Here is a 25,329-nt window from a genome sequence, read left to right as displayed (position 1 = left end):
CAGGGGGGGAAACACCAGGGATCTGGTGAGGAGGGATCAACTCCTGGGGAGATGGATGAAAACAGGGATCTGGTGAGGAGGAGGGATCAATTCCTGTGGGGGGAAAACAGGGATTTGGTGAGGAGGGATCCACTCCTGGGAGGGGGGGAAAAACGGGGATCAATTCCTGGGGAGAGGGGATAAAAACAGGGATCTGGTGAGGAGGGATCAATTCCTGGGGAGAGGGATAAAAATAGGGATCAGCTCCTGGGGAGATGGGGAAAAACAGGGATCAACTCCTGGGGAGATGGATGGGATAAAAACAGGGATCAGCTCCTGGGGAGATGGATGAAAACAGGGATCTGGTGAGGAGGGATCAACTTCTGGGGCAGGGGGGGGGGGAAACCAGGGATCAACTCCTGAGGGGAAAAAAACCCCAGGGATCTGGTGAGTGGGGATCCCACAGGATCAACTCCTGGGGGAAAAAAGCGGGATCAATCCCAGCCCAGCCGGGAATCCCTTCCCAGGATCCCAGCATCCCAAGCTCCCCTTTCCCACTGGAAGCCATTCCCTGGCTCCCTCCATCCTTCATCCCAAATCCCAGCTCTCCTGGAGCCCCTTTGGGATGGGGAAGCGGCTCCAACCAATCCCAGCCCAGAATTCCCAATCTCAGCCCCGAATTCTCAATCCCAGCCCCAAAATCCCCAATCCCAACCTCAAATTCCCAATCTCAGCCCCACATTTCCAACCCCAAATCCAGATTCCCAACCCCAGCCCCGAATTTCCAATTCGTGCCCCAAATTCCCAATCCCAGCCCCAAATTTCCCAATCCCAACCCCAAATTCCCAATCCCAGCCCCGGATTCCCAGTCCCAGCCCCGAGTTCCAAATTTCTGCCCCAAATTCCCAGTTCCCAGCCCCGAATTCCCAATCCAAACCCCGAATTCCCACCCCCAAATTCCCAATTTCTGCCCCAAATTCCCAATCCCAGCCCCAGATTCCAAATCCAAAACCCAAATTCCCAATTCCCACCCCCAAATTCCCAATTTCTGCCCCAAATTCCCAATCCCAACCCCGAATTCCCAATCCCAGCCCCAAGTTCCCACTCCCAGCCCCAAATTCCCAATCCCAACCCCGAATTCCCAATTCCCACCCCCAAATTTCCTATTCCCAGTCTCAAATTCCCAATTTCTGCCCCGAATTCCCAATCCCAACCCCGAATTCCCATTTTGTGCCCCGAATGCCCAATCCCCGACCCCGAATTCCCAATTCCCATCCCCAAATTTCCTATTCCCAGTCCCGAATTCCCAATCCCAGCCCTGAATTCCCATTTTACACCCCAAATTCCCAATTTTTGCCCCAAATTCCCAATTCCAGCCCTGAATTCTCAATCCCAACCCCAAATTCCCAATTTCTGCCCCAAATTCCCAATCCCAACCCCAAATTCCCAATTTCTGCCCTGAATTCCCAATCCCAACCCCGAATTCCATTTTGTGCCCCGAATTCCCAATCCCAGCCCTGGATTCCCATTTTACACCCCAAATTCCCAATTTTTGCCTCAAATTCCCAATTCCAGCCCTGAATTCCCAACCCCAACCCCGAATTCCCAAATTCCTGCCCCAAATTCCCAATCCAAACCCCAAATTCCAAATTCCTAATTCCCAGTCCCAAATTCCCAACCCTTGCCCCAAATTCCAAATTTCTGGCCTGAATTCCCAATCCCAACCCCGAATTCCCAATCCCAACCCCGAATCCCCAATCCCAGGCCCGGATTCCCAACCCCAACCCCAAATTCCCATTTTGTGCCCCGAATTCCCAATCCCAGCCCTGAATTCCCATTTTACACCCCAAATTCCCAATTTTTGCCCCAAATTCCCAATTCCAGCCCTGAATTTCCCAACCCCAACCCCAAATTCCCACTCCCAGCCCCAATTCCCAATCCAAACCCCAAATTCCCAATCCCAGCCCTGAATTCCCATTTTACACCCCAAATTCCCAATTTCTGCCCCAAATTCTGAATCCCAGCCCTGAATTCCCAATCCAAACCCCAAATTCCTAATCCCCAGCCCCAAATTCCCAATCCCAACCCCAAATTCCCAACCCTAACCTGAATCCCCAATCCCAACCCCAAATTCCCAATTTCTGCCCCAAATTCCCATTTTACACCCCGAATTCCCAATCCAAACCCCGAATTCCCGAATTTCCCACCCCAAACCCCTGCCCTTTCCCCCCTTACCCGTATCTCGGTGCCCACGGAGCACTTGACCAGCTTGAAGTTCTTGCCCAGGTTGAAGCTGTTGCTGTAGAAGCAAACCTTGAGGATGTGCGTCTCCTCCTCCTCCCCTTCCTCCTCCCCTTCCTCCTCCTCCTCCTCCTGGTGGTGGTGGTGGGGATCCCGGTGGGGATCCCGGGGTGGATCCCGGGGTGGATCCCGGTGGGGATCGGGATCCGGCGCGTCCATGGCCTCGAGGGCGCCGGGGAGGCTGCGGGCGGAGGCGCTGCGGGGCCGGCCGGGGGCTCGGGGAGCGTGGGCGGCCTCAGGAGAGCAGCCCCGGGCGGGGCCTCAGGGGAGGAACATCCCTGCCCTGCCGGGAGGGGGCGGCATGGTGAGAAATGGGGAGGGGGAAATGGGGGGGAAATGGGGGGGAAATGGGGGGAAATGAGGGGGGAAATGGGGGGAAATGAGGGGGGAAAGGGGGAAGGGGGAAGGGGGAAGGAAGGGGAAAGGAAGGGGAAATGGAAGGGGGAAAGGCGGGAAAGGAAGGGGAAAGGGGGGAAAAGAGGGAAAAGAGGGAAAAGGGGAAAAAGGGGGAAAAGGGGAAAGGGGAAAAAGGGGAAAAAGGGGAAAAAGGGGAAAAAGGGAAAATGGGGGAAAAAGGGGAAAAAGGGGAAAAAGGGGAAATGGAAGGGGGAAGGGAAGGGGAAAGGAAGGGGAAAGGGGGAAGGGGAAATGGAAGAGAAAAGGGGAAAAAGGGGAAAAGCAGAAATGGGAAAGGGGAAAAGGGGGGAAATGGGGGAAAGGGGGAAAAGGAGAAAAGGGGGGGGAAGGGGAAAAGAGGGAAAAGGAAAAAAGAGGGAAAAGAGAGAAAAGAGGGAATGGGGGAAAAGGGAAAAGTGGGAAAGGGGGAAAAGGAGAAAAGGGGGGAAAGGGGAAAAGAGGGAAAAGGAAAAAAGAGGGAAAAGAGAGAAAAGAGGAAATGGGGGAAAGGGGGAAAAGGAGAAAAAGGGGAAAGGGAAAAAAAGGGAAAATGAGGGAAAAAGGGAAGGGGAAAGAAAGGGGAAAGGAAGGGGAAAGGGGGAAGGGGAAATGGAAGAGAAAAGGGGAAAAAGGGGAAATGGGAAAGGGGAAAAGGGGGGAAATGGGGGAAAGGGGGAAAAGGAGAAAAGGGGGGGAAAAGGGGGAAAAGGGGGGAAAAGGGGGAAAAGGGGGAAAAGGGAAAAGGAAAGAAAATGGGAAGGGGAAAATGGGGGAAAAATGAGGGGAAAGGGGAAATGGAAGGGGAAAGGAAGGGGAAAGGGGGAAGGGGAAATGGAAGAGAAAAGGGGGAAAAGGGGAAAGGGGAAAAAGAGGGGGAAAGGGGAAAAGGGAAAAGGGGAAATGGAAGGGGGAAAGGGGAAAGGGGAAAGGAAGGGGAAATGGAAGAGAAAAGGGGAAAAAGGGGAAAAGGGGAAATGGGAAAGGGGGAAAAGGGGAAAGGGGGGAAAAGGGGGAAAAGGGGGAAAAGGGAAAAGGAAAGAAAATGGGAAGGGGAAAAGGGGGAAGGGGAAAAGGGAGAAAAGGGGAAATGGGGGAAAGGGGGAAAAGAGGGAAAAGGGGGAAAAGGAAGGAAAAGGGGGAAAAGGAAGGAAAATGGGAAGGGGTAAAGGGGGAAAGGGAAAAGGGGAAGAGGGGGGAAAGGGAAAAAAGGGGAAATGGGGGAAAATGAGGGGAAAGGGGAAATGGAAAGGGAAAGAAGGGGAAAGGGGGAAGGGGAAATGGAAGAGAAAAGGGGAAAAAGGGGAAAAGCAGTAATGGGAAAGGGGAAAAGGGGGGGAAATGGGGGAAAGGGGGAAAGGGGGAAAAGGGGGAAGAGGGAAAGGGGGGAAAAGGGAAAAGGAAGGGAAAATGAAGGGGATAAAGGGGGAAAACGGAGAAAAGGGGAATTGGGGGAAAGGGGGAAAAGAGGGGAAAAGGGGGAAAAGGAAGGAAAATGGGAAGGGGTAAAGGGGGAAGGCAAAAGGGGAAGAGGGGGGAAAGGGAAAAAAGGGAAAATTGGGAAATGGAAGGGTTAGGGGTTGGGGATTGGAAGAGAATGGGGAAAGGGGAATTGGGAAATGGGGAAAGGGGAAAAGGGGGTTAAGAGGGGGAAAGGGGGAAAGAGGGTTAAGGAAGGGAATTGGGTTGGGGAAAGGGAAAGGGGGGAAAAGGGGGAAGGGGAAATGGAAATTGGGAAAAGGGGGAAAGGGAGAAAAGGGGAATTGGGGGAAAGGGGGAAAAGAGGGAAAAGGAGGGAAAAAAGGGGGAAAAGGGAAAAGGAAGGAAAATGGGAAGTGGTAAAGGGGGAAAGGGAAAAGGGGAAGAGGGGGAAAAGGGAAAAAAGGGAAAATGGGGGAAAAATGAGGGGAAAGGGGAAATGGAAGGGGAAAGGAAGGGGAAAGGAAGGGGAAAGGGGGAAGGGGAAATGGAAGAGAAAAGGGGGAAAAAGGGGAAAGGGGAAAAAGAGGGGGAAAGGGGAAAGGTGAAAAGGGGAAATGGAAGGGGGAAAGGGGAAAGGAAGGGGAAATGGAAGAGAAAAGGGGAAAAAGGGGAAAAGGGGAAATGGGGAAAGGGGAAACGGGGGAAAGGGGGAAAAGGGGGAAAAGGGGGAAAAGGGGGAAAAGGGGGAAAAGGGAAAAGGAAGGAAAAATGAAGGGAAAGGGGGAAGGGGAAAAGGGGGGAAAGGGGGAAAAGGAGAAAAGGCGGGGGAAGGGGAAAAGAGGGAAAAGGAAAAAAGAGGGAAAAGTGGGAAAGGGGGAAAAGGGGGGGAAAAGGGGGGGAAAGGGGGGGAAAGGGGAAAAGAGGGAAAGGAAAAAAGAGGGAAAAGGGAGAAAAGAGGAAATGGGGGAAAGGGGGAAAAGGAGAAAAAGGGGAAAGGGAAAAAAAGGGAAAATGAGGGAAAAAGGGGAAAAGGGGAAAGGGAAAAAGGGAAGGGGAAAGAAAGGGGAAAGGAAGGGGAAAGGGGGAAGGGGAAATGGAAGAGAAAAGGGGAAAAAGGGGAAAAGGGGAAATGGGGGAAAGGGGGAAAAGGAGAAAAGGGGAAATGGGAAAGGGGAAATGGGGGAAAAGGGGGAAAAGGGGGAAAAGGGGGAAAAGGGGGAAAAGGGGGAAAAGGGGGAAAAGGGGGAAAAGGGAAAAGGAAGGGAAAATGAAGGGAAAGGGGGAAGGGGAAAAGGGGGAAAAGGAGAAAAGGGGGGAAAGGGGGAAAAGGAAAAAGGAAGGAAAAAGGAAGGAAAATGGGAAGGGGTAAAGGGGGAAAGGGAAAAGGGGAAGAGGGGGGAAGGGAAAAAAGGGGAAATGGGGGAAAAATGAGGGGAAAGGGGAATGGAAGGGGAAAGGAAGGGGAAATGGAAGAGAAAAGGGGGAAAAGGGGAAAAGCAGAAATGGGAAAGGGGAAATGGGGGAAATGGGGGAAAGGGGGAAAAGGGGGAAAAGGAGAAAAGGGGGGAAAGGGGGAAAAGAGGGAAAAGGAAAAAAGAGGGAAAAGGAGAAAAGGGGGAAAGGGGGAAAAGGGAAAAGGAAGGGAAAATGAAGGGAAAGGGGGAAGGGGAAAAGGGGGAAAAGGGGGAAAAGGGGGAAAAGGAAAAAAGAGGGAAAAGGGAGAAAAGGGGAAATGGGGAAAAAGGGAGAAATGGGAAAAGGGGAAAAGGGAAATGGGGAAAAGGTAAACAGGAAAAATGGGAAAGGGTGAAAAGGGGGCAAGTGACAATGATGTCCCCACCCTGCCCAGAGCAATGCCCGTGCCCCTGTCACCTCCAGAGCCACTTCCATGTCCCTGTCACCTCCACAGCGACCCCTCCATGTCCCTGTCACCTCCACAGCGACCCCTCCATGTCCCCAACACCTCCACAGCAACCCCTCCGTGTCCCCAACACCTCCAGAGTGACATCTCTGTGTCCCCAACACCTCCTCAGGGACATCTCCATGTTCCTGTCACCTCCAGAGTGACATCTCCGTGTCCCTGTCACCTCCACAGCGACCCCTCCGTGTCCCTGTCACCTCCACAGTGACACCTCCATGTCCCTGTCACCTCCACAGTGACACCTCTGTGTCCCCAACACCTCCACAGCGACCCCTCCGTGTCCCTGTCACCTCCACAGCGACCCCTCTGTGTCCCTGTCACCTCCACAGCGACCCCTCTGTGTCCCTGTCACCTCCACAGTGACACCTCTGTGTCCCCAACACCTCCTCAGGGACACGTCCATGTCCCTGTCACCTCCACAGCGACCCCTCCGCGTCCCTGTCACCTCCAGAGTGACACCTCTGTGTCCCTGTCACCTCCACAGCGACCCCTCCGTGTCCCTGTCACCTCCACAGTGACACCTCTGTGTCCCTGTCACCTCCAGAGCCATCTCTGTGTCCCCAACACCTCCTCAGGGACATCTCCATGTCCCTGTCACCTCCACAGTGACATGTCCGTGTCCCCAACACCCCTTTAGGGACACCTCCATGTCCCTGTCACCTCCAGAGCTCTATCTCTGTCCTTGTCACCTGCACAGCAAAATCTGTGTCCCCAACATCACCTCCAGAGTGACACCTGTGTCCTTGTCACTTCCAGAGGAACATCTCCATGTCCCTGTCACCTCCCGAGCCATTGCCAACACCTGGGCCATTGCCACTGCCAGTGTCACCTCCAAGTCCCTGCCACCTCCACAGTGACACCTCCAAATCCTTGTCACCACCACAGCAACACCTCCATGTCCCTGTCACCTTCATGGTGACACCTCCATGTCCTTGTCACCTCCATGATGACACATTCATGTCCCTGTCATCTCCAGAGTGACACTTCCATGTCCCTGTCACCTCCGTGGTGACACCTTCATGTCCCTGTCCCTTCCACGGTGACAATTCCATGTCCCTGTCATCCCCAGAGTGACAGTACCATGTCCCTGTCACCTCCACAGTGACATCTCCATATCCTTGTCACCTTCATGATGACACCTCCATGTCCTTGTCACTTCCACGGTGACACTTCCATGTCCCTGTCACCCCCAGAGTGACAGTACCATGTCCCTGTCATCTCCACAGCAACACCTCCATGTCCTTGTCACCTTCATGGTGACACCTCCATGTCCTTGCCATCTCCACAGTGACATCTCCATATCCTTGTCACCTTCATGATGACACCTCCATGTCCTTGTCACCTCCAGAGCAACACATTTGTGTCCTTGTCACCTCTGAACCTCTCTGTCTTTGTCACCTCCAAAACAACCCCTGTGTCCTTGTCACCTCCAGAGCAACATCTCCGTGTCCTTGTCACCTCCAGAACCCCTCGGTGTCCCCAGCACTTCCAGAGGAACATCTCCATGTCCCTGTCACCTCCAGAGCCATTGCCACTGCCAGTGTCACCTCCATGTCCCTGTCACCTCCACAGTGACACCTCCATGTCCCTGTCATCTCCACGGTGACACCTCCATATCCTTGTCACCCTCAAGATGACACCTTCATGTCCCTGTCACCACCACAGTGTCACCTCCATGTCCCTGTCACCTTCATGGTGACACCTCCATGTCCCTGTCACCACCACAGCAACACCTCCATGTCCCTGTCACCTCCATGATGACACATTCATGTCCCTGTCATCTCCAGAGTGACACTTCCATGTCCCTGTCACCTCCGTGGTGACACCTTCATGTCCCTGTCCCTTCCACGGTGACACTTCCATGTCCCTGTCATCCCCAGAGTGACAGTACCATGTCCCTGTCACCTCCACAGTGACACCTCCATGTCCTTGTCACCTTTATGGTGACACCTCCCTGTCCTCGTCACCACAACAGCGACACCTCCATGTCCCTGTCACCTCCATGGTGACATCTTCATATCCTTGTCACCTTCACAGTGAAATCTCTGTCTCTGTGTCATCTCCACAGCAACACCTCCATGTCCCTGTCACCTCCATGGTGTCACCTTCATGTCCCTGTCACCTCCACAGTGACACCTCCATGTCCTTGTCACCTCCATGGTGACAGCTCTGTGTCCCTGTCATCCCCAGAGTGACAGTACCATGTCCCTGTCATCTCCACGGTGACACCTCCATGTCCTTGTCACCTTCACAGTGACACCTCCATGTCCTCGTCACCACAACAGTGACACCTCCATGTCCCTGTCACCTCCATGGTGACATCTTCATATCCTTGTCACCTTCACAGTGACACTTCCATGTCCCTGTCATCCCCAGAGTGACACCTCCATATCCACGTCACCTCCATGGTGACATCTCCATGTCCTTGTCACCTTCATGATGACACCTCCGTGTCCCTGTCACCTCCAGAGTGACACCTCCATATTCTTGTCACCTTCATGGTGACACCTCCATGTCCCTGTCACCTCCACAGCAACACCTCCATGTCCCTGTCACCTCCACAGTGTCACCTCCAGAGTGACCCCACTCCCACCTTGACTCAGACCAATTATCGCCTTCATTTTTAGAGGGGACAAAAAACCCCCAGAAATCCAAAATCTGCTTAAAAATGTCACCGCAGCCAAAGGGGAAACGGCTCCAACGCTCCCTTCCCAAAAATAAAAAAGAAATTGGGATGAGGATCTGGGGTGATCCCGAATTTTGGGATCCAAAGGGATTTGGGATTTGGGATTTTTAGAGGGGATAAAAACCCCAAAAATCCCAAATCTGCCGAAAAATTTCACTGCAACCAGAGGGGAAACGGCTCCAACCCTCCCGTCCCAGAAATAAAAATTGGGATGAGGACCTGGGGTGATCCCAAATCGGGATAAAAAATCCCCAAAATCCCAAATCTGCCGAAAAATTTCACTGCAACCAGAGGTGAAACAGCTCCAACCCTCACTTCCCAGAAAAAAAAATTGGGATGAGGATCTGGGGTAATCCCAAATTTTGAGATCCAAAGGGATCCCAAATCCCATGATTTGGGATTTTTAGAGGGGATAAAAAACCCACAAAAATCCCAAATCTGCCTTAAAAATTTCACCACAACGAAACGGCTCCAACCCTCCTTTCCCAGAAATAAAAATTGGGATGAGGATTTGGGGTGATCGCAAATTTTGGGATACAAAGGGATTTGGGATTTTTAGAGGGGATAAAAACCCACAAAAATCCCAAATCTGCCTTAAAATTCCAACCAGAGGTGAAACAGCACCAACCCTCCCTTCCCAGAAATAAAAACTGGGATGAGGACCTGGGGTGATCCCAAATCGGGATAAAAAATCCCAAAAATCCCAAATCTGCCGAAAAATTTCATTGCAACCAGAGGTGAAACAGCTCCAACCCTCCCATCCCGGAAATAAAAACTGGGATGAGGATCTGGGGTGATCCTGAATTTTAAGATTCAAAGGGATTTGGGATTTGGGATTTTTAGAGGGGATAAAAACCCCAAAAATCCCAAATCTGCCTTAAAATTCCAGCCAAAGGTGAAACAGCTCAAGCCCTCCTTTCCCAGAAAAAAAACTGGGATGAGGACCTGGGGTGATCCCGAATTTTGAGATCCAAAGGGATTTGGGATTTTTAGAGGGGATACAAACCCCAAAAATCCCAAATCTGCCGAAAATTTTCACTGCAAGCAGAGGTGAAACTGCTCCAACCCTCCCGTCCCAGAAATAAAAACTGGGTTGAGGATCTGGGGTAGTCCAAAATTTTGGGATCCAAAGGGATCCCAAATCAGGATAAAAAATCCCAAAAATCCCAAATCTGCTGAAAAATTTCATTGCAACCAGAGGTGAAACGGCTCCAACCGCCCTTTCCCAGTAATAAAAACTGGGATGAGGATCTGGGGTGATCCCAAATTTTAAGATCCAAAGGGATCCCAAATTGGGATTAAAAAAAACCCCCAAAAATCCCAAATCTGCTTTAAAATTTCACCACAACCAAACGGCTCCAAGCCTCCTTTCCCAGAAATAAAAATTGGGATGAGGATCTCGGGTGATCCCGAATTTTGGGATCCAAAGGGATTTGGGATTTTTAGAGGGGATAAAAACCCCAAAAATCCCAAATCTGCCAAAAAATTTCACCACAACCAAATGGCTCCAACCCTCCCGTCCCAGAAAAAAACTGGGATGAGGATCTGGGGTGATCCCAAATTTTGAGATCCAAAGGGATTTGGGATTTTTAGAGGGGATAAAAACCGCAAAAATCCCAAATCTGCCGAAAATTTTCACTGCAAGCAGAGGTGAAACAGCTCCAACCCTCTCTTCCCAGAAATAAAAACTGGGATGAGGATCTGGGGTGATCCCAAATTTTGGGATCCAAAGGGATCCCAAATCGAGATTAAAAAACCCCCAAAAATCCCAAATCTGCTTAAAAATTTCACCACAACCAAACGGCTCCAACCCTCCCTTCCCAGAAATAAAAACTGGGATGAGGACCTCGGGTGATCCCGAATTCTGGGATCCAAAAGGATTTGGGGTTTTTAGAGGGGATAAAAACCCAAAAAATCCCAAATCTGCTTTCAAATTCCAACCAAAGGTGAAACAGCTCCAACCCTCCCGTCCCAGAAATAAAAATTGGGATGAGGACCTGGGGTGATCCCAAATCAGGATAAAAAATCCCAAAAATCCCAAATCTGCTGAAAAATCTCATTGCAACCAGAGGTGAAACTGCTCCAACCCTCCCGTCCCAGAAATAAAAACTGGGATGAGGACCTGGGGTGACCCCAAATTTTGGGATCCAAAGGGATCCCAAATCGGGATTAAAAAACCCCCAAAAATCCCAAATCCGCCTTAAAAATTTCACCACAACCAAACGGCTCCAACCCTCCTTTCCCAGAAATAAAAACTGGGATGAGCATCTGGGGTGATCCCGAAATTTGGGATCCAAAGGGATTTGGGATTTGGGATTTTTAGAGGGGATAAAACCCCCAAAAATCCCAAATCTGCTTTAAAATTCCAACTAGAGGTGAAACAGCTCCAACCCTCCCTTCCCAGAAATAAAATTGGGATGAGGATCTGGGGTAGTCCAAAATTTTGGGATCCAAAGGGATCCCAAATTGGGATAAAAAAACCCCAAAAATCCCAAATCTGCCTTAAAATTTCACTGCAACCAAAGGAGAAACGGCTCCAACCCTCCCTTCCCAGAAATAAAAACTGGGATGAGGATCTGGGGTGATCCCAAATTTTGGGATCCAAAGGGATTTGGGATTTTTAGAGGGGAAAAAAACCCCAAAAATCCCAAATCCCAAAGTTGCCTTAAAATTTCACTGCAACCAGAGGGGAAACGGCTCCAACCCTCCCTTCCCAGAAATAAAAATTGGGATGAGGATCCAGGATTACCCCAAATTTTGGGATCCAAAGGGATCGCAAATCCTGCGATTTGGGATTTTTAGAGGGGATTAAAAAAACCTAAAAATCCCAAATCTGCTTTCAAATTCCAACCAAAGGTGAAACAGCTCCAACCCTCCCTTCCCAGAAATAAAAATTGGGATGAGGATCTGGGGTGATCCCAAATCGGGATAAAAAATCCCAAAAATCCCAAATCTGTCAAAAAAATTTCATTGCAACCAGAGGTGAAACAGCTCCAAGCTTCCCTTCCCAGAAATAAAAACTGGGATGAGGACCTGGGGTGACCCCGAATTCTGGGATCCAAAGGGATTTGGGATTTTTGGAGGGGATAAAAACCCAAAAATCCCAAATCTGCCTTAAAATTTCGCTGCAACCAAAGGGGAAACAGCTCCAACCCTCTCTTCCCAGAAATAAAAATTGGGATGAGGATCTGGGGTGATCCCAAATTTTGGGATCCAAAGGGATCCCAAATTGGGATTAAAAAAAAAAACAAAAATCCCAAATCTGCCTTAAAAATGTCACCACAACCAAACGGCTCCAACCCTCCCTTCCCAGAAATAAAAACTGGAATGAGGATCTGAGGTGATCCCAAATTTTGGGATCCAAAGGGATCAATTTGGGATTTTTAGGGGGGATAAAAACCCCAAAATCCCAAATCTGCCGAAAAATTTCACTGCAACCAAAGGGGAAACGGTTCCAACCCTCCCTTCCCAGAAATAAAACTGGAATGAGGACCTGGGGTGATCCCAAATCGGGATAAAAAACCCCAAAAATCCCAAATCTGCCCTAAAATTTCATCGCAACCAGAGGTGAAACAGCTCCAACCCTCCCTTCCCAGAAAAAAACTGGGATGAGAATATAGGGTGACCCCAAATTCTGGGATCCAAAGGGATTTGGGATTTTTAGAGGGGATAAAAACCCCCAAAATCCCAAATCTGCCTTAAAATTCCAGCCAAAGGTGAAACAGCTCCAACCCTTCTTTCCCAGAAAAAAACTGGGATGAGGATCTGGGGTGATCCCAAATTTTAAGATCCAAAGGGATTTGGGATTTGGCATTTTTAGAGGGGATAAAAAACCCACAAAAATCCCAAATCTGCCGAAAAATTTCACTGCAACCAGAGGTGAAACAGCTCCAACCCTCCTGTCCCAGTAATAAAAACTGGGATGAGGATCTGGGGTGATCCCAAATCAGGATAAAAAATCCCCAAAATCCCAAATCTGCTGAAAAATTTCATTGCAACCAGAGGTGAAACGGCTCCAACCCTCCCTTCCCAGAAATAAAAACTGGGATGAGGATTTGGGGTGATCCCGAATTTTGGGATACAAAGGGATCCCAAATCACGTGATTTGGGATTTTTAGAGGGGATTAAAAAAACCTAAAAATCCAAAATCTGCTTTCAAATTCCAACCAAAGGTGAAACAGCTCCAACCCTCCTGTCCCAGTAATAAAAACTGGGATGAGGATCTGGGGTAATCCCAAATTCTGGGATCCAAAGGGATTTGGGATTTGGGATTTTTAGAGGGGATAAAAAATCCCAAATCTACCTTAAAATTTCATTGCAACCAGAGGTGAAACAGCTCCAACCCTCCCGTCCCAGAAATAAAAATTGGGATGAGGACCTGGGGTGATCCCGAATTTTGGGATCCAAAGGGATCCCAAATCGGGATTAAAAAAACCCCAAAAATCCCAAATCTGCCTTAAAAATGTCACCACAACCAAACAGCTCCAACCCTCCCTTCCCAGGGAAAAAAAAATGGGATGAGGATCTGGGGTGAGCCCAAATTTTGGGATACAAAGGGATTTGGGATTTTTAGAGGGGATACAACCCCCAAAATCCCAAATCTGCCTTAAAATTTCATTGCAACCAGAGGTGAAACTGCTCCAACCCTCCTGTCCCAGAAATAAAAATTGAGACGAGGATCTGGGGTGATCCCAAATTTTGGGACAGAAAGGGATTTGGGATTTTTAGAGGGGATAAAAACCCCAAAATCCCAAATCTGCCTTAAAATTTCACTGCAACCAAAGAGGAAACGGCTCCAACCCTCCTTTCCCAGAAATAAAAACCGGGATGAGGATCTGGGGTAATCCCAAATTCTGGGATCCAAAAGGATCCCAAATCACATGATTTGGGATTTTTAGAGGGGATAAAAAACCCCCAAAAATCCCAAATCTGCCTTAAAAATTTCACCACAACCAAACGGCTCCAACCCTCCCTTCCCAGAAATAAAAACCGGGACGAGGATCTGGGGTGATCCCAAATTCTGGGATCCAAAGGGATCAATTTGGGATTTTTAGGGGGGATAAAAACCCCAAAATCCCAAATCTGCCTTAAAATTCCAACCAGAGGTGAAACAGCTCCAACCCTCCCTTCCCAGAAATAAAAACTGGGATGAGGATACGGGATTATCCCAAATGTTGAGATCCAAAGGGATCCCAAATCACGTGATTTGGGATTTTTAGAGGGGATAAAAAACCCACAAAAATCCCAAATCTGCCTTAAAAATTTCACCACAACCAAACGGCTCCAACCCTCCTTTCCCAGAAATAAAAACTGGGATGAGGATTTGGGGTGATCCCAAATTTTGGGATCCAAAGGGATCCCAAATCGGGATTAAAAAAACCCAAAAATCCCAAATCTGCTTAAAAATTTCACCACAACCAAACGGCTCCAACCCTCCCGTCCCAGAAATGAAAATTGGGATGAGGATCTGGGGTGATCCCGAATTTTGGGATACAAAGGGATTTGGGATTTTTAGAGGGGATAAAAACCCCAAAATCCCAAATCTGCCGAAAATTTTCACTGCAAGCAGAGGTGAAACAGCTCCAACCCTCCCGTCCCAGAAATAAAACTGGAATGAGGATCTGGGGTGATCCCAAATCGGGATAAAAAATCCCAAAAATCCCAAATCTGCCGAAAAATTTCATTGCAACCAGAAGTGAAACAGCTCCAACCCTCCCGTCCCAGAAATAAAAACTGGGATGAGGATCTGGGGTGATCCCAAATTTTGGGATCCAAAGGGATTTGGGATTTGGGATTTTTAGAGGGGATAAAAACCCCAAAAATCCCAAATCTGCCCTAAAATTCCAGCCAAAGGTGAAACTGCTCCAACCCTTCTTTCCCAGAAAAAAACTGGGATGAGGATCTGGGGTAATCCCAAATTTTGAGATCCAAAGGGATCCCAAATCACGTGATTTGGGATTTTTAGAGGGGATAAAAAACCCCACAAAAATCCCAAATCTGCTTTAAAATTTCACCACAACCAAACGGCTCCAACCCTCCCTTCCCAGAAATAAAAACCGGGACGAGGATCTGGGGTGATCCCAATTTTTGGGATCCAAAGGGATCCCAGATTTTGCCGTTCCCGAGGTTTTCGGGAATGCCGCGGGGCTGTCCCGGGTTGGGTGCGGGAGCCCCGGGCGGGCCCCGCTGGCGTCGGGCGGTGCCGGGAGGGAGCAAAGGTGAGGCCGGAGGAGCCTCTGGAACAACGAGGAATTCCACATCCGGAGGAGCCTCTGGAACCTGGAATTCCGGCTCCGGAGGAGTTCGGGTTAACGATTAAACCGCCGGGGGAAGGGATCCGGGGCTGGGAGAGCAGCTGGGAATGTGCAGCTGGATCGGGAAAGGATCCAGGGAATCCTTGGAGCCGCTTCCCCATCCCAAAGGGGCTCCAGGAGAGCTGGGATTGGGGCAAGGGCTGGAGGGAGCCAGGGAATGGCTTCCAGTGGGAAAGGGGAGCTTGGGATGCTGGGATCCTGGGAAGGGATTCCTGGCTGGGCTGGGATTCCCAGAGAATCCCTGGGAGCGTCCAAGGAAAGGTTGGAGCACCCTGGGATTGGGATGGGATGGGATTGGAGGTTCATGGATCCCATCCCAAACCATTCTGGGATTCTGGGATCACGGAGATTTGGAATCTCTCTGGGGCATTTTTATGGGATTCAGGGATGGAAAAGGGAAGGGAGACCCTTCCTGGAGTCCTGAATTCCCACTGAAACCCCTGGATCCCGAAATTCCTTCTCAAGGAGGAGTCGGGGTGGGGATGGATCCAATGCCAGGCTGGGAACGGAGGGAATTCCCTGGGAAAGGGGAGGTTGGGATGGTGGGATTTGGGAAGGAAGGCTCGGGATCCATCCCAAACCCAATCCCAGGCTCAGGATCCATCCCAAAGGCTCAGGATCCATCCCCGTCCCAATCCAAATCCCAGGAAGGAATTCCCAGAGAATCCCTGGCAGTGTCCAAGAGTGGATTTGGAGCACCCTGGGATGGTGGGAATTGTCCCTGGGATGGGATTGAAGGTCCATGGATCCCATCCCAAACCATCCCAGAGATTTTCCCTCTAATGTCCTCTCTCCCTTTTCATTTTCAATTCTAATGGAATTTAGGATTTTTTCCCCATTTCTGGGATCAAGGACACTCAGGATCCATCCCGAGGGATTTTTATGGAATTCAGGGATGGAAAAGGGAAGGGAGACCCTTCCTGGAGATTCCAAGTGAAGCCCCTGGATCCCAAAATTTTTTCTCAAGGAGGAGTTGGGATGGGGCTGGATCCAACGCCAGGGCTGGGAGAGCAGCTGGGAATGTGCAGCTGGATCAGGGGAGGATCCAGGGAATCCTTGGAGCCTTTTCCAGAGGGAAAGGAGAGCTGGGATTTGGGATTTGGGATGAAGGATGGAGGGGCAGGAGCCAGGGAATGGCTTCCAGTGGGAAAGGGGAGCTTGGGATGCTGGGATCCTGGGAAGGGATTCCTGGCTGGGCTGGGATTCCCAGAGAATCCCTGGATCCCTGGGAGCGTCCAAGGGTGGATTTGGAGCACCCTGGGATTGTGGGAGGTGTCCCTGGGATGGGATTGAAGGTCCATGGATCCCATCCCAAACCATTCCGGGATTCTGGGATCAAGGACACTCAGGATCCGTCCCGAGGGATTTTTATGGAATTTGGGGATGGAAAAGGGAAGGGAGACCCTTCCTGGAGTCCCGAATTTCCAGTGAAATCCCTGGATCCCGAAATTCCTTCTCTAGAAATAATCGGGATGGGGCTGGATCCAATCCAGGAGAGCCAGGGAGGGATTTGGGAAAAGGGCCTGGAATGGCTCCCACCATGGCCAGGGGGTCGGGATTTGGGGATTTGGGGATTTGGGGATTTGGGGGATTTTGGGAATTTGGGGATTTTGGGGAGGAATTCCCGGCTGGGCTGGAATATCCAAGGAAAAGTGGGATCACCCTGGAATCATGGAAATATCGGGATGGGACCAGGATGGGATTTAAGCTCCCTCTCACCCCAAACCAGTTTGGGATCTTTTCACTCTCTGGGGTTTTTGAGTCACCTCCGGGTTTTGGGATTTTTATTCACCTCCGGGTTTTTAAGGAATTTTTATTCACTTCCGGATTTTGGGATTTTTTTATTCCCCTCCGGATTTTGGGATTTTTTATTCACCTCTGGATTTTGGGATTTTTTATTCACCTCCAGATTTTGGGATTTCTTATTCACCTCAGGTTTTTTTAGGGTTTTTTATTCACCTCCAGATTTTGGGATTTTTATTCACCTCCGGGTTTTGGGATTTTTTATTCACCTCCGGATTTTGGGATTTTTTTTTTCACCTCCAGATTTTGGGTTTCTTTATTCACCTCTGGATTTTGGGATTTTTTATTCACCTCTGGATTTTGGGATTTTTTATTCACCTCCGGATTTGGGGTTTTTTTAATTTACGTCAGGTTTTGAGATTTTTATTCACCTCTGGATTTTGGGATTTTTGATTCACCTCTGGATTTTGGGATTTTTATTCACCTCCATATTTTGGGTTTCTTTATTCACCTCCGGATTTTGGTGTTTTTTTATTCACCTCCGGATTTAGGGATATTTTATTCACCTCCGGATTTTAGGATTTTTGATTCACTTCCGTCTTTTGGGATTTTTTTTCACCTCCGGATTTTGGGATTTTTATTCACCTCCAGATTTTGTGGTTTTTTATTCACCTCCGGATTTTGGAGTTTTTATTCACCTCCGGGTTTTTTTCGGGTTTTTTATTCACCTCTGGATTTTGGGATTTTTTTTCACCTCCGGGTTTTTACGGTTTTTAATTCACCTCCGGTTTTTTTACGGTTTTTTATTCACCTCCGGATTTGGGGCTTCTTTTGGGGCGGTTTTTTTGGGGTTTTCTGTTCTTTCCCCACCCGCAGGGCCTCTCTGCAGGAAGCCACATCCTTTGCACAACCCCGGGTGACTCCGGGGCCGTGTCCCCTCCCCAGGTGGCCACAAGAGGCCAGGCCCAGGCCGCCTCCCCCACCCCGTCCCTCCCCATCCCCCAGAACCCGGGGCCGCCCCGATCCCAATGAAACCTGGATGGGTTTGGGCTCCCAGGGAATTCCAAGACCCCAAATCCAGCCCCGAGAACAGGGACGGGAGCAGCTGATTTTTAGGGATTTTTTAGGGACAGAAATGTTCCAGTTATGGGGTTGGTTTTTTTGCCCCCACACACAATTTTTCCTCATTTCCGGTCCCGTTCGCACGGGGGTGGCAGGGGGACGGTGGGGCTGGATGTCCCCAGAGTGTCCCCAGAGTGTCCCCAGAGTGTCCCCGTGGCTGGGAACGGGACGCAGGGAGCATCCCATGGAAAATCCCAATGGGAATTCCCAGCAGCACCCTCGTGGCCAGAGCTGGGGACATCGAGGGACATCCAGGGACATCCAGGGACATGGGGGGACATCCAGGGACATCGAGGGACATGGGGGGACATCGAGGGACATCCAGGGACATCGAGGGACATGGGGGGACATCGAGGGACATGGGGGGACATCGAGGGACATCCAGGGACATCCAGGGACATCCAGGGACATTCTGGGACATCCAGGGACATCGAGGGACATCCAGGGACATGGGGGGACATCCAGGGACATCCAGGGACATTCTGGGACATCCAGGGACATCGAGGGACATCCAGGGACATGGAGGGACATCCAGGGACATCCAGGGACATCCAGGGACATGGGGGGACATCCAGGGACATGGGGGGACATGGGGGGACATCCAGGGACATCCAGGGACATCCAGGGACATCCAGGGACATCAAGGGACATGGAGGGACATCCAGGGACATCCAGGGACATCAAAGGGACATCAAAGGGACATCCAGGGACATGGAGGGACATCCAGGGACATCGAGGGACATCCAGGGACATCCAGGGACATCAAGGGACATCCAGGGACACGGAGGGACATCGAGGGACATCGAGGGACATCGAGGGACATCCAGGGACATGGAGGGACATCGAGGGACATCAAGGGACATCGAGGGACATCCAGGGACATCCAGGGACATCCAGGGACATCGAGGGACATCAAGGGACATCCAGGGACATCGAGGGACATGGAGGGACATCAAGGAACATCGAGGGACATGGGGGGACATCCAGGGACATCGAGGGACATCCAGGGACATCCAGGGACATCGAGGAACATCCAGGGACGTCCAGGGACATCAAGGGACATCCAGGGACATGGAGGGACACGGGGGGACACCAAGGGACACCAATGTCCCCTCAAACCCCACAAGGACACCAGGCACAATCGCGCCCAATCCCCCGCCCCGTCCGGGCCTTCCCACCCCAAATTCCCCCCCGCGCTTTCCAGACCTGGCGAAGCGTCCCTGGTGACATCGCCACCCCCTTGTCCCCAACCCTCTGTCACCTCCCTCCGCCCCGGGCGCGCATCCCCGCGCTCCCCGTGACGCAACCGCGGGGACGCGGAGGAAACGAAACCGAGCGCGGCGCTGCCACCAACGTCCCCTCCCTGCCCCCTCCTGTCACCCTCGGTGTCCCCTCGTGTCCCCTCGGTGCCACCACCCCCCCTCCCGCCCCTCCGGTGCCACCTCCTGTCACCGCCAAGGTCCCCGCGGGGCCCGGGGCCACCTCCCGGCACCAGGAAGTCGCCACCGGCGGCTCGCGGCGAGGTTCGGCTCCGTCCCCGCCCGGTGTCGCCTCCCCCGGCCGGGCGCTGTCGCCAAGCCCCGGGTGGCACCCGGGTGACAACTTCGAGGGGTTCCCCTCCCGCCCCTCGGGTCCCAAAATTCCCGCCCGCCGCCGTGGGGAATTCTCCGGGATGAGTTTTCCCGGGATCCGCCCTCCGCCAGGTGAGCGGCGGCTCCTCCCGGTCGGTGCGCGGGATTCCCGGTGTGCGGAATTCCCGGTGCTCGGAATTCCCGGTGTTCGGGACTCCCGGTGTTCGGGACTCCCGGTGCGCGGGATTCCCGGGATGCCAGCGGCACTTACGGAGTGGTGGTGGCCCCGCTGTCGCCGCTGTCGCCCCCGGGGTGGCCCCGCTGTTGGCGCCCCCGAGGCGTCGCCGCTGTCGCCGCGCGGAGCGAGCGCCGGTGGCGCTTCCTGCTGTGACCGGCTCGGGTGCGCAGAGGAGGGACCGGAACCGGCACCGGGACACGGAACCGGGACACGGGACCGGCACCGGGACACGGAGCAGGCACCGGGACACGGACCCGAGCGAGCGCCGGTGGCGCTTCCTGCTGTGACCGGCTCGGGTGCGCAGAGGAGCGACCGGAACCGGCACCGGGACACGGAGCCGGCACCGGGACCAGGACCAGGACCCGAGCGAGCGCCCGTGGCGCTTCCTGCTGTGACCGGCTCGGGTGCGCAGAGGAGGGACCGGAACCGGCACCGGGACACAGAACTCAGTACCCGACAGTGGCACCGGAACCGGCACCGGGACACGGGACCGGCACCGGGACACAGAACTCAGTACCCGACAGTGCCACTGGGACCGGCGGCGGGAGCCGAGACCGGAACCGGCACCGGGACACGGAACCGGCACCGGGACACGGGACAGGCACCGGGACCGGGACACAGCACCCGGCAGCGGCACCGGGACCGGGACCTGGACTAGGAGCCGGCACCAGAACCGGCACCAGGACTGGCACCGGGACCCAGAACCCAGCACCCGACAGGGGCACCAGAACCGGCACCAGGACCGGGACCAGGACCCGAGCGAGCGCCGGTGGCGCTTCCTGCTGTGACCGGCTCGGGTGCGCAGAGGAGGGACCGGAACCGGCACCGGGACACGGGACGGGCACCGGGACACGGAGCCGGCACCAGGACACAGAACTCAGTACCTGACAGTGGCACTGGGACCGACGGCGGGAGCCGACACCGGAACCGGCACCGGGACACGGAACCGGCACCGGGACACGGGACCGGCACCGGGACCGGGACACAGCACCCGGCAGCGGCACCGGGACCGGGACCTGGACTAGGAGCCGGCACCAGAACCGGCACCAGGACTGGCACCGGGACCCAGAACCCAGCACCCGACAGGGGCACCAGAACCGGAACCGGGACCGGGACCAGGACCCGAGCGAGCGCCGGTGGCGCTTCCTGCTGTGACCGACTCGGGTGCGCAGAGGAGGGACCGGAACCGGCACCGGGACACAGAACCGGCACCGGGACACGGAACACAGCACCCGACAGTGGCACTGGGACCGGCGGTGGGACCCGACACCGGAACCGGCACCGGGACACGGAACTGGCACCGGGACACGGGACCGGCACCGGGACCCGGCACTCAACACCCAGCAGCAGCACCGGAGCCGGCACCAGGACCCCGAACCCAGCACCCGGCACCGGGGGCGGGACCTGGCACCTGACACCAGGACTGGCACCGACACTGGCACCGGAACCAGGACCGGCAGCGGGACCCAGAACCTGACACCGGGACTGGCAGCGGGCACCGGAACTGAGACCCAGAACCCAGCACCTGACACCAGAACCGGCACCAGGACCCAGAACCCAGTACCTGACACCAGAACCGGCACGTGGACCCAGAACCCAGCACCTGACACCGGGACTGGCAGCAGGACTGAGACCCAAAACACAGCACCCAACACCCAACAGTGGCACCGGGACCGGGACCCGGCACTCAGCATCAGAACCAGCACCGGTACCAGCACCCAACAGTGGCAACAGGACCCAGAACCTGACACCAGAACCGACACCAGGACCCAGAACCCAGCATCCAACAGTGGCACCAGGACCCGGCACTCAGGATCAGAACTGGCACCAGGACCCAGAACCCAACAGTGACACCAGGACCCAGAACCCAGCACCTGACACCAGAACTGGGACCAGGACCCAGAACCCAACAGTGACACCGGGACCCAGAACCCAGCACCTGACACCAGAACTGGGACCAGGACCCAGAACCCAGCACCCAACAGTGACACCGGGACCCAGAACCCAGCACTGGACACCAGAACCAGCACCAGGACCCAGAACCCAGCACCGGTGCTGGAACCAGCAACCGGCACCGGACAGAGGCGCTGGAACCAGAACCGGCACCGGGATGTAGCACCCAACACCAGCGCTAGAACCGGAACCAGCACCAGGACCCAGAACCCAGCACCCCATGCTGGTGTTGGGACCAGAACCGGGACCAAGAACCGGCACCCGGCACTGGAATCGGGACCGGAACCGGGACCAAGAACTGGCACCCGGCACTGGAATCGGGACCGGAACCGGGACCAAGAACTGGCACCCGGCACTGGAATCGGGACCGGAACCGTGACCAAGAACCGGCACCCGGCACTGGAATCGGGACCGGAACCGTGACCAAGAACCCAGCACCCGGCACCAGGACTGGCACTGGGACCAGCACCCAGCACCTGACACCAGAACCAGGAGCAGAACCCAGCACCTGACACCAGAACCAGCACTGGGACCCAGAACCCAGCACCTGATAGCAGCACTGGAACTGGGACCAGCACCGGGACCCAGAACCCAGCACCCAGAACCAAGACCGAGACCTGGCACCTGACATTGGGACTGGCAGCGGAACTGGGACCCAAAACACAGCACCCAACACCCAACAGTGGCACCAGGACCGGACCCGGCACTCAGCATCGGAACCAGCACCGGTACCAGCACCCAACAGTGGCACTGGGACTGGCACCGGGACCCAGCACCTGGCACTGGAACCGGCTCCAGGAGCCAGAACCCAGCACCCAACAGCAGCACCAGGAGCCAGAACCCAGCACCTGACACCAGAACTGGCACCCAGAACCCAGCACCCAACAGCGGCATCAGGACCCAGAACCCAGTACCGGAACCAGCACTGGCACTGGGACCCAGAACCCAGTGCCCGACAGCGGCACCAGAACCCAGGACTGGGACCCTGACCCAGCACCAGGACCCAGCACTTGACACCCAACAGCAGCACCGGAACCGGCACCGGGACCTGGGACCAGAACCCAGAACCAGCACCAGGACCCGGCATTTGACCCCCAACAGCAGCACTGGAACCGGCACCGGGACCCAGAACCCAGCACCCGGCACCGGGACCGGCACTGGGACCAGCACCAGGCACCAGAACTGGGACCCAGAACCCAGCATCCAACACCCAACAGTGGCACCGGGACTGGCACCAGGAGCAGAACCCAGCACCTGACACCAGAACCGGCACCGGGACCCAGAACCCAGCACCCAGCAGTGGCACCAGGAGCAGAACCCAGCACCTGACACCAGAACCGGCACCGGGACCCAGCACCCAGAAGTGGCACCAGGAGCAGAACCCAGTACCCAGCACCAGAACCGGCACCGGGACCCAGCACCCAGCACCCCGCAGTGGCACCAGGAGCAGAACCCAGCACCTGACACCAGAACCAGCACCGGGACCCAGAACCCAGCACCTGACAGCGGCACCAGGACCCAGAACCCAGTACCTGACACCAGAACCGGCACCAGGACCCAGAACCCAGCACCTGACACCAGAACCGACACCAGGACCCAGAACCCAGTACCTGACACCAGAACCGGCACCAGGACCCAGAACGCAGCACCTGACACTGGGACTGGCAGCGGAACCGGGACCCAAAACACAGCACTCAACACCCAACAGTGGCACTGGGACTGGGACCCGGCACTCAGCATCGGAACCAGCACCAGTACCAGCACCCAACAGTGGCACTGGGACCGGCACTGGGACCCAGCACCTGGCGCTGGAACCGGCTCCAGAAGCCAGAACCCAGCACCCGACAGCAGCACCAGGAGCCAGAACTCAGAACCTGACACCGGACCCAGCACCAGGACCCAGCACTTGACACCCAACAGCAGCACCGGAACCGGCACCGGCACCGGGACCTGGGACCAGGACCCTGAACCGGCACTGGGACCCAGCACTTGACCCCCAACAGCAGGACCGGAACCGGCACCGGGACCCAGAACCCAGTACCTGACATTGGGACTGGCAGCGGAACCGAGACCCAAAACACAGCACCCAACACCCAACAGTGGCACCGGGACCGGGACCCGGCACTCAGCATCGGAACCAGCACCGGTACCAGCACCCAACAGTGGCAACAGGGCCCAGAACCCAGCACCTGACACCAGAACCAGCACTGGGGACCCAGAACCCAGCACCTGACACCAGAACCAGCACCGGGACCCAGAACCCAGAACCTGACACCAGAACCGACACCAGGACCCAGAACCCAGCATCCAACAGTGGCACCAGGACCCGGCACTCAGGATCAGAACTGGCACCAGGACCCAGAACCCAACAGTGACACCAGGACCCAGAACCCAGCACCTGACACCAGAAATGGGACCAGGACCCAGAACCCAGCACCCAACAGTGGCACCAGGACCCAGAACCCAGCACCGGAACCAGCACTGGCACTGGGACCCAGAACCCAGCATGTGACACCAGAACTGGCACCGGGACCCAGAACCCAGCACCGGTGCTGGAACCAGCAACCGGCACCGGACAGAGGCGCTGGAACCAGAACCGGGATGTAGCACCCAACACCAGCCCTAGAACCGGAACCGGCACCGGAACCCAGAACCCAGCACCCCATGCTGGTGTTGGGACCAGAACCGAGACCAAGAACTGGCACCCGGCACTGGAATCGGGACCGGAACCGGGACCAAGAACTGGCACCCGGCACTGGAATCGGGACCGGAACCGGGACCAAGAACCGGCACCCGGCACTGGAATCGGGACCGGAACCGGGACCAAGAACTGGCACCCGGCACTGGAATCGGGACCGGAACCAGGACCCAGCACCCAGCACCGGCTGCAATTCCAACTTTTCCAGAGTGGGAAAACATCAGAGTGCCTGGGGTTGGAAGCAAGGCTGGGCAGAGACACACATCCCAAATTCCCAAATCCCCAAATCCCCATTTTCCCTGCATCCCACTGCTTCCCACATCCCGGTTCCCCAAATCCCAACTTCCCTGTATCCCGTCACTTCCCAAATCCCACTGCTTCCCACATCCCATCTCCTCCTGCGTCCCATTTTCCTGTGCTCCCCTCTCCTCTTGCTTCCCATTTTCCCTCTTTCCCATTTTCCCTGCCTCCCATCTCCTTTCGCTCCCTGTTTTTCCCTGCTTCCCACCTCCCCCTGCATCCCATTTTCCTGTGCTCCCATCTCCTCTTTCATCCCATTTTTCCTGCTCCCATCTCCTCTTTCATCCCATTTTTCCTGCTCCCATCTCTCCCATATCCCATTTTCCCACAGTTCCCATTTTCCTCGTATCCCGTCTCTTGTATCCCATTTTCCCTGCATCCCATCTCTCTGCCCTGTTTTCCTTTTTCCCCACCTCCCCCCGTATCCCATTTCCCCCGCTTCCCATTTCCACCTGCATCCCATTTTCCCATTTTCCCCCTGCATCCCATCTCCTCCAGCTCCCCGTTTTTCCCTGCATCCCATTTTCTCCACTTCACATTTTCCCTGCTTCCCATTCCCACCTGCATCCCGTTTTCCCTGCATCCCATCCCTCTCCTACCCCATTTTCCCACTCTTCCCGTTTTCCTGGTATCCCATCTCTCTTGTATCCCATTTTCCCTGCTTCCCCTGTATCCCATTTTCTCCAGC

The 25,329-nt window shown here is 54.2% G+C and overlaps 1 protein-coding gene across 1 annotated transcript; it reads right to left on the bottom strand.

The window, feature by feature from the left end:
- Positions 1-2,391: 2,391 nt before the first annotated feature.
- On the bottom strand, positions 2,392-23,691 carry LOC143693758 (uncharacterized). Its single transcript, XM_077176370.1, has 5 exons — positions 23,685-23,691; positions 20,625-21,254; positions 20,208-20,566; positions 19,724-20,076; positions 2,392-2,563 (listed from the first exon to the last, which is right to left on the bottom strand). Exons 1-5 carry the CDS (start codon positions 23,689-23,691, stop codon positions 2,542-2,544), a joined length of 1,371 nt encoding a protein of 456 aa, XP_077032485.1. The 3' UTR covers positions 2,392-2,541.
- Between the last annotated feature and the right edge of the window lie 1,638 nt (positions 23,692-25,329).

The sequence above is a fragment of the Agelaius phoeniceus genome, chromosome 3, assembly GCF_051311805.1.
Source record: "Agelaius phoeniceus isolate bAgePho1 chromosome 3, bAgePho1.hap1, whole genome shotgun sequence".
Taxonomy (NCBI): Eukaryota; Metazoa; Chordata; class Aves; order Passeriformes; family Icteridae; genus Agelaius; species Agelaius phoeniceus.
Note: the sequence above shows the minus strand (reverse complement) of the source record. Positions and strands in the feature narration are given on the sequence as shown.

What these genes read in the sequence shown, in the direction of transcription:
- LOC143693758 (XM_077176370.1), bottom strand. An exon ending in GGTGCCGGTTCCGTGTCCCG is followed by an intron (nt 20,567 to 20,624) that starts GTGCCGGTTCCG and finishes TCAGGTACTGAG; the next exon opens with TTCTGTGTCCTGGTGCCGGC. An exon ending in GGTCCCAGTGGCACTGTCGG is followed by an intron (nt 20,077 to 20,207) that starts GTACTGAGTTCT and finishes CGGTCACAGCAG; the next exon opens with GAAGCGCCACGGGCGCTCGC.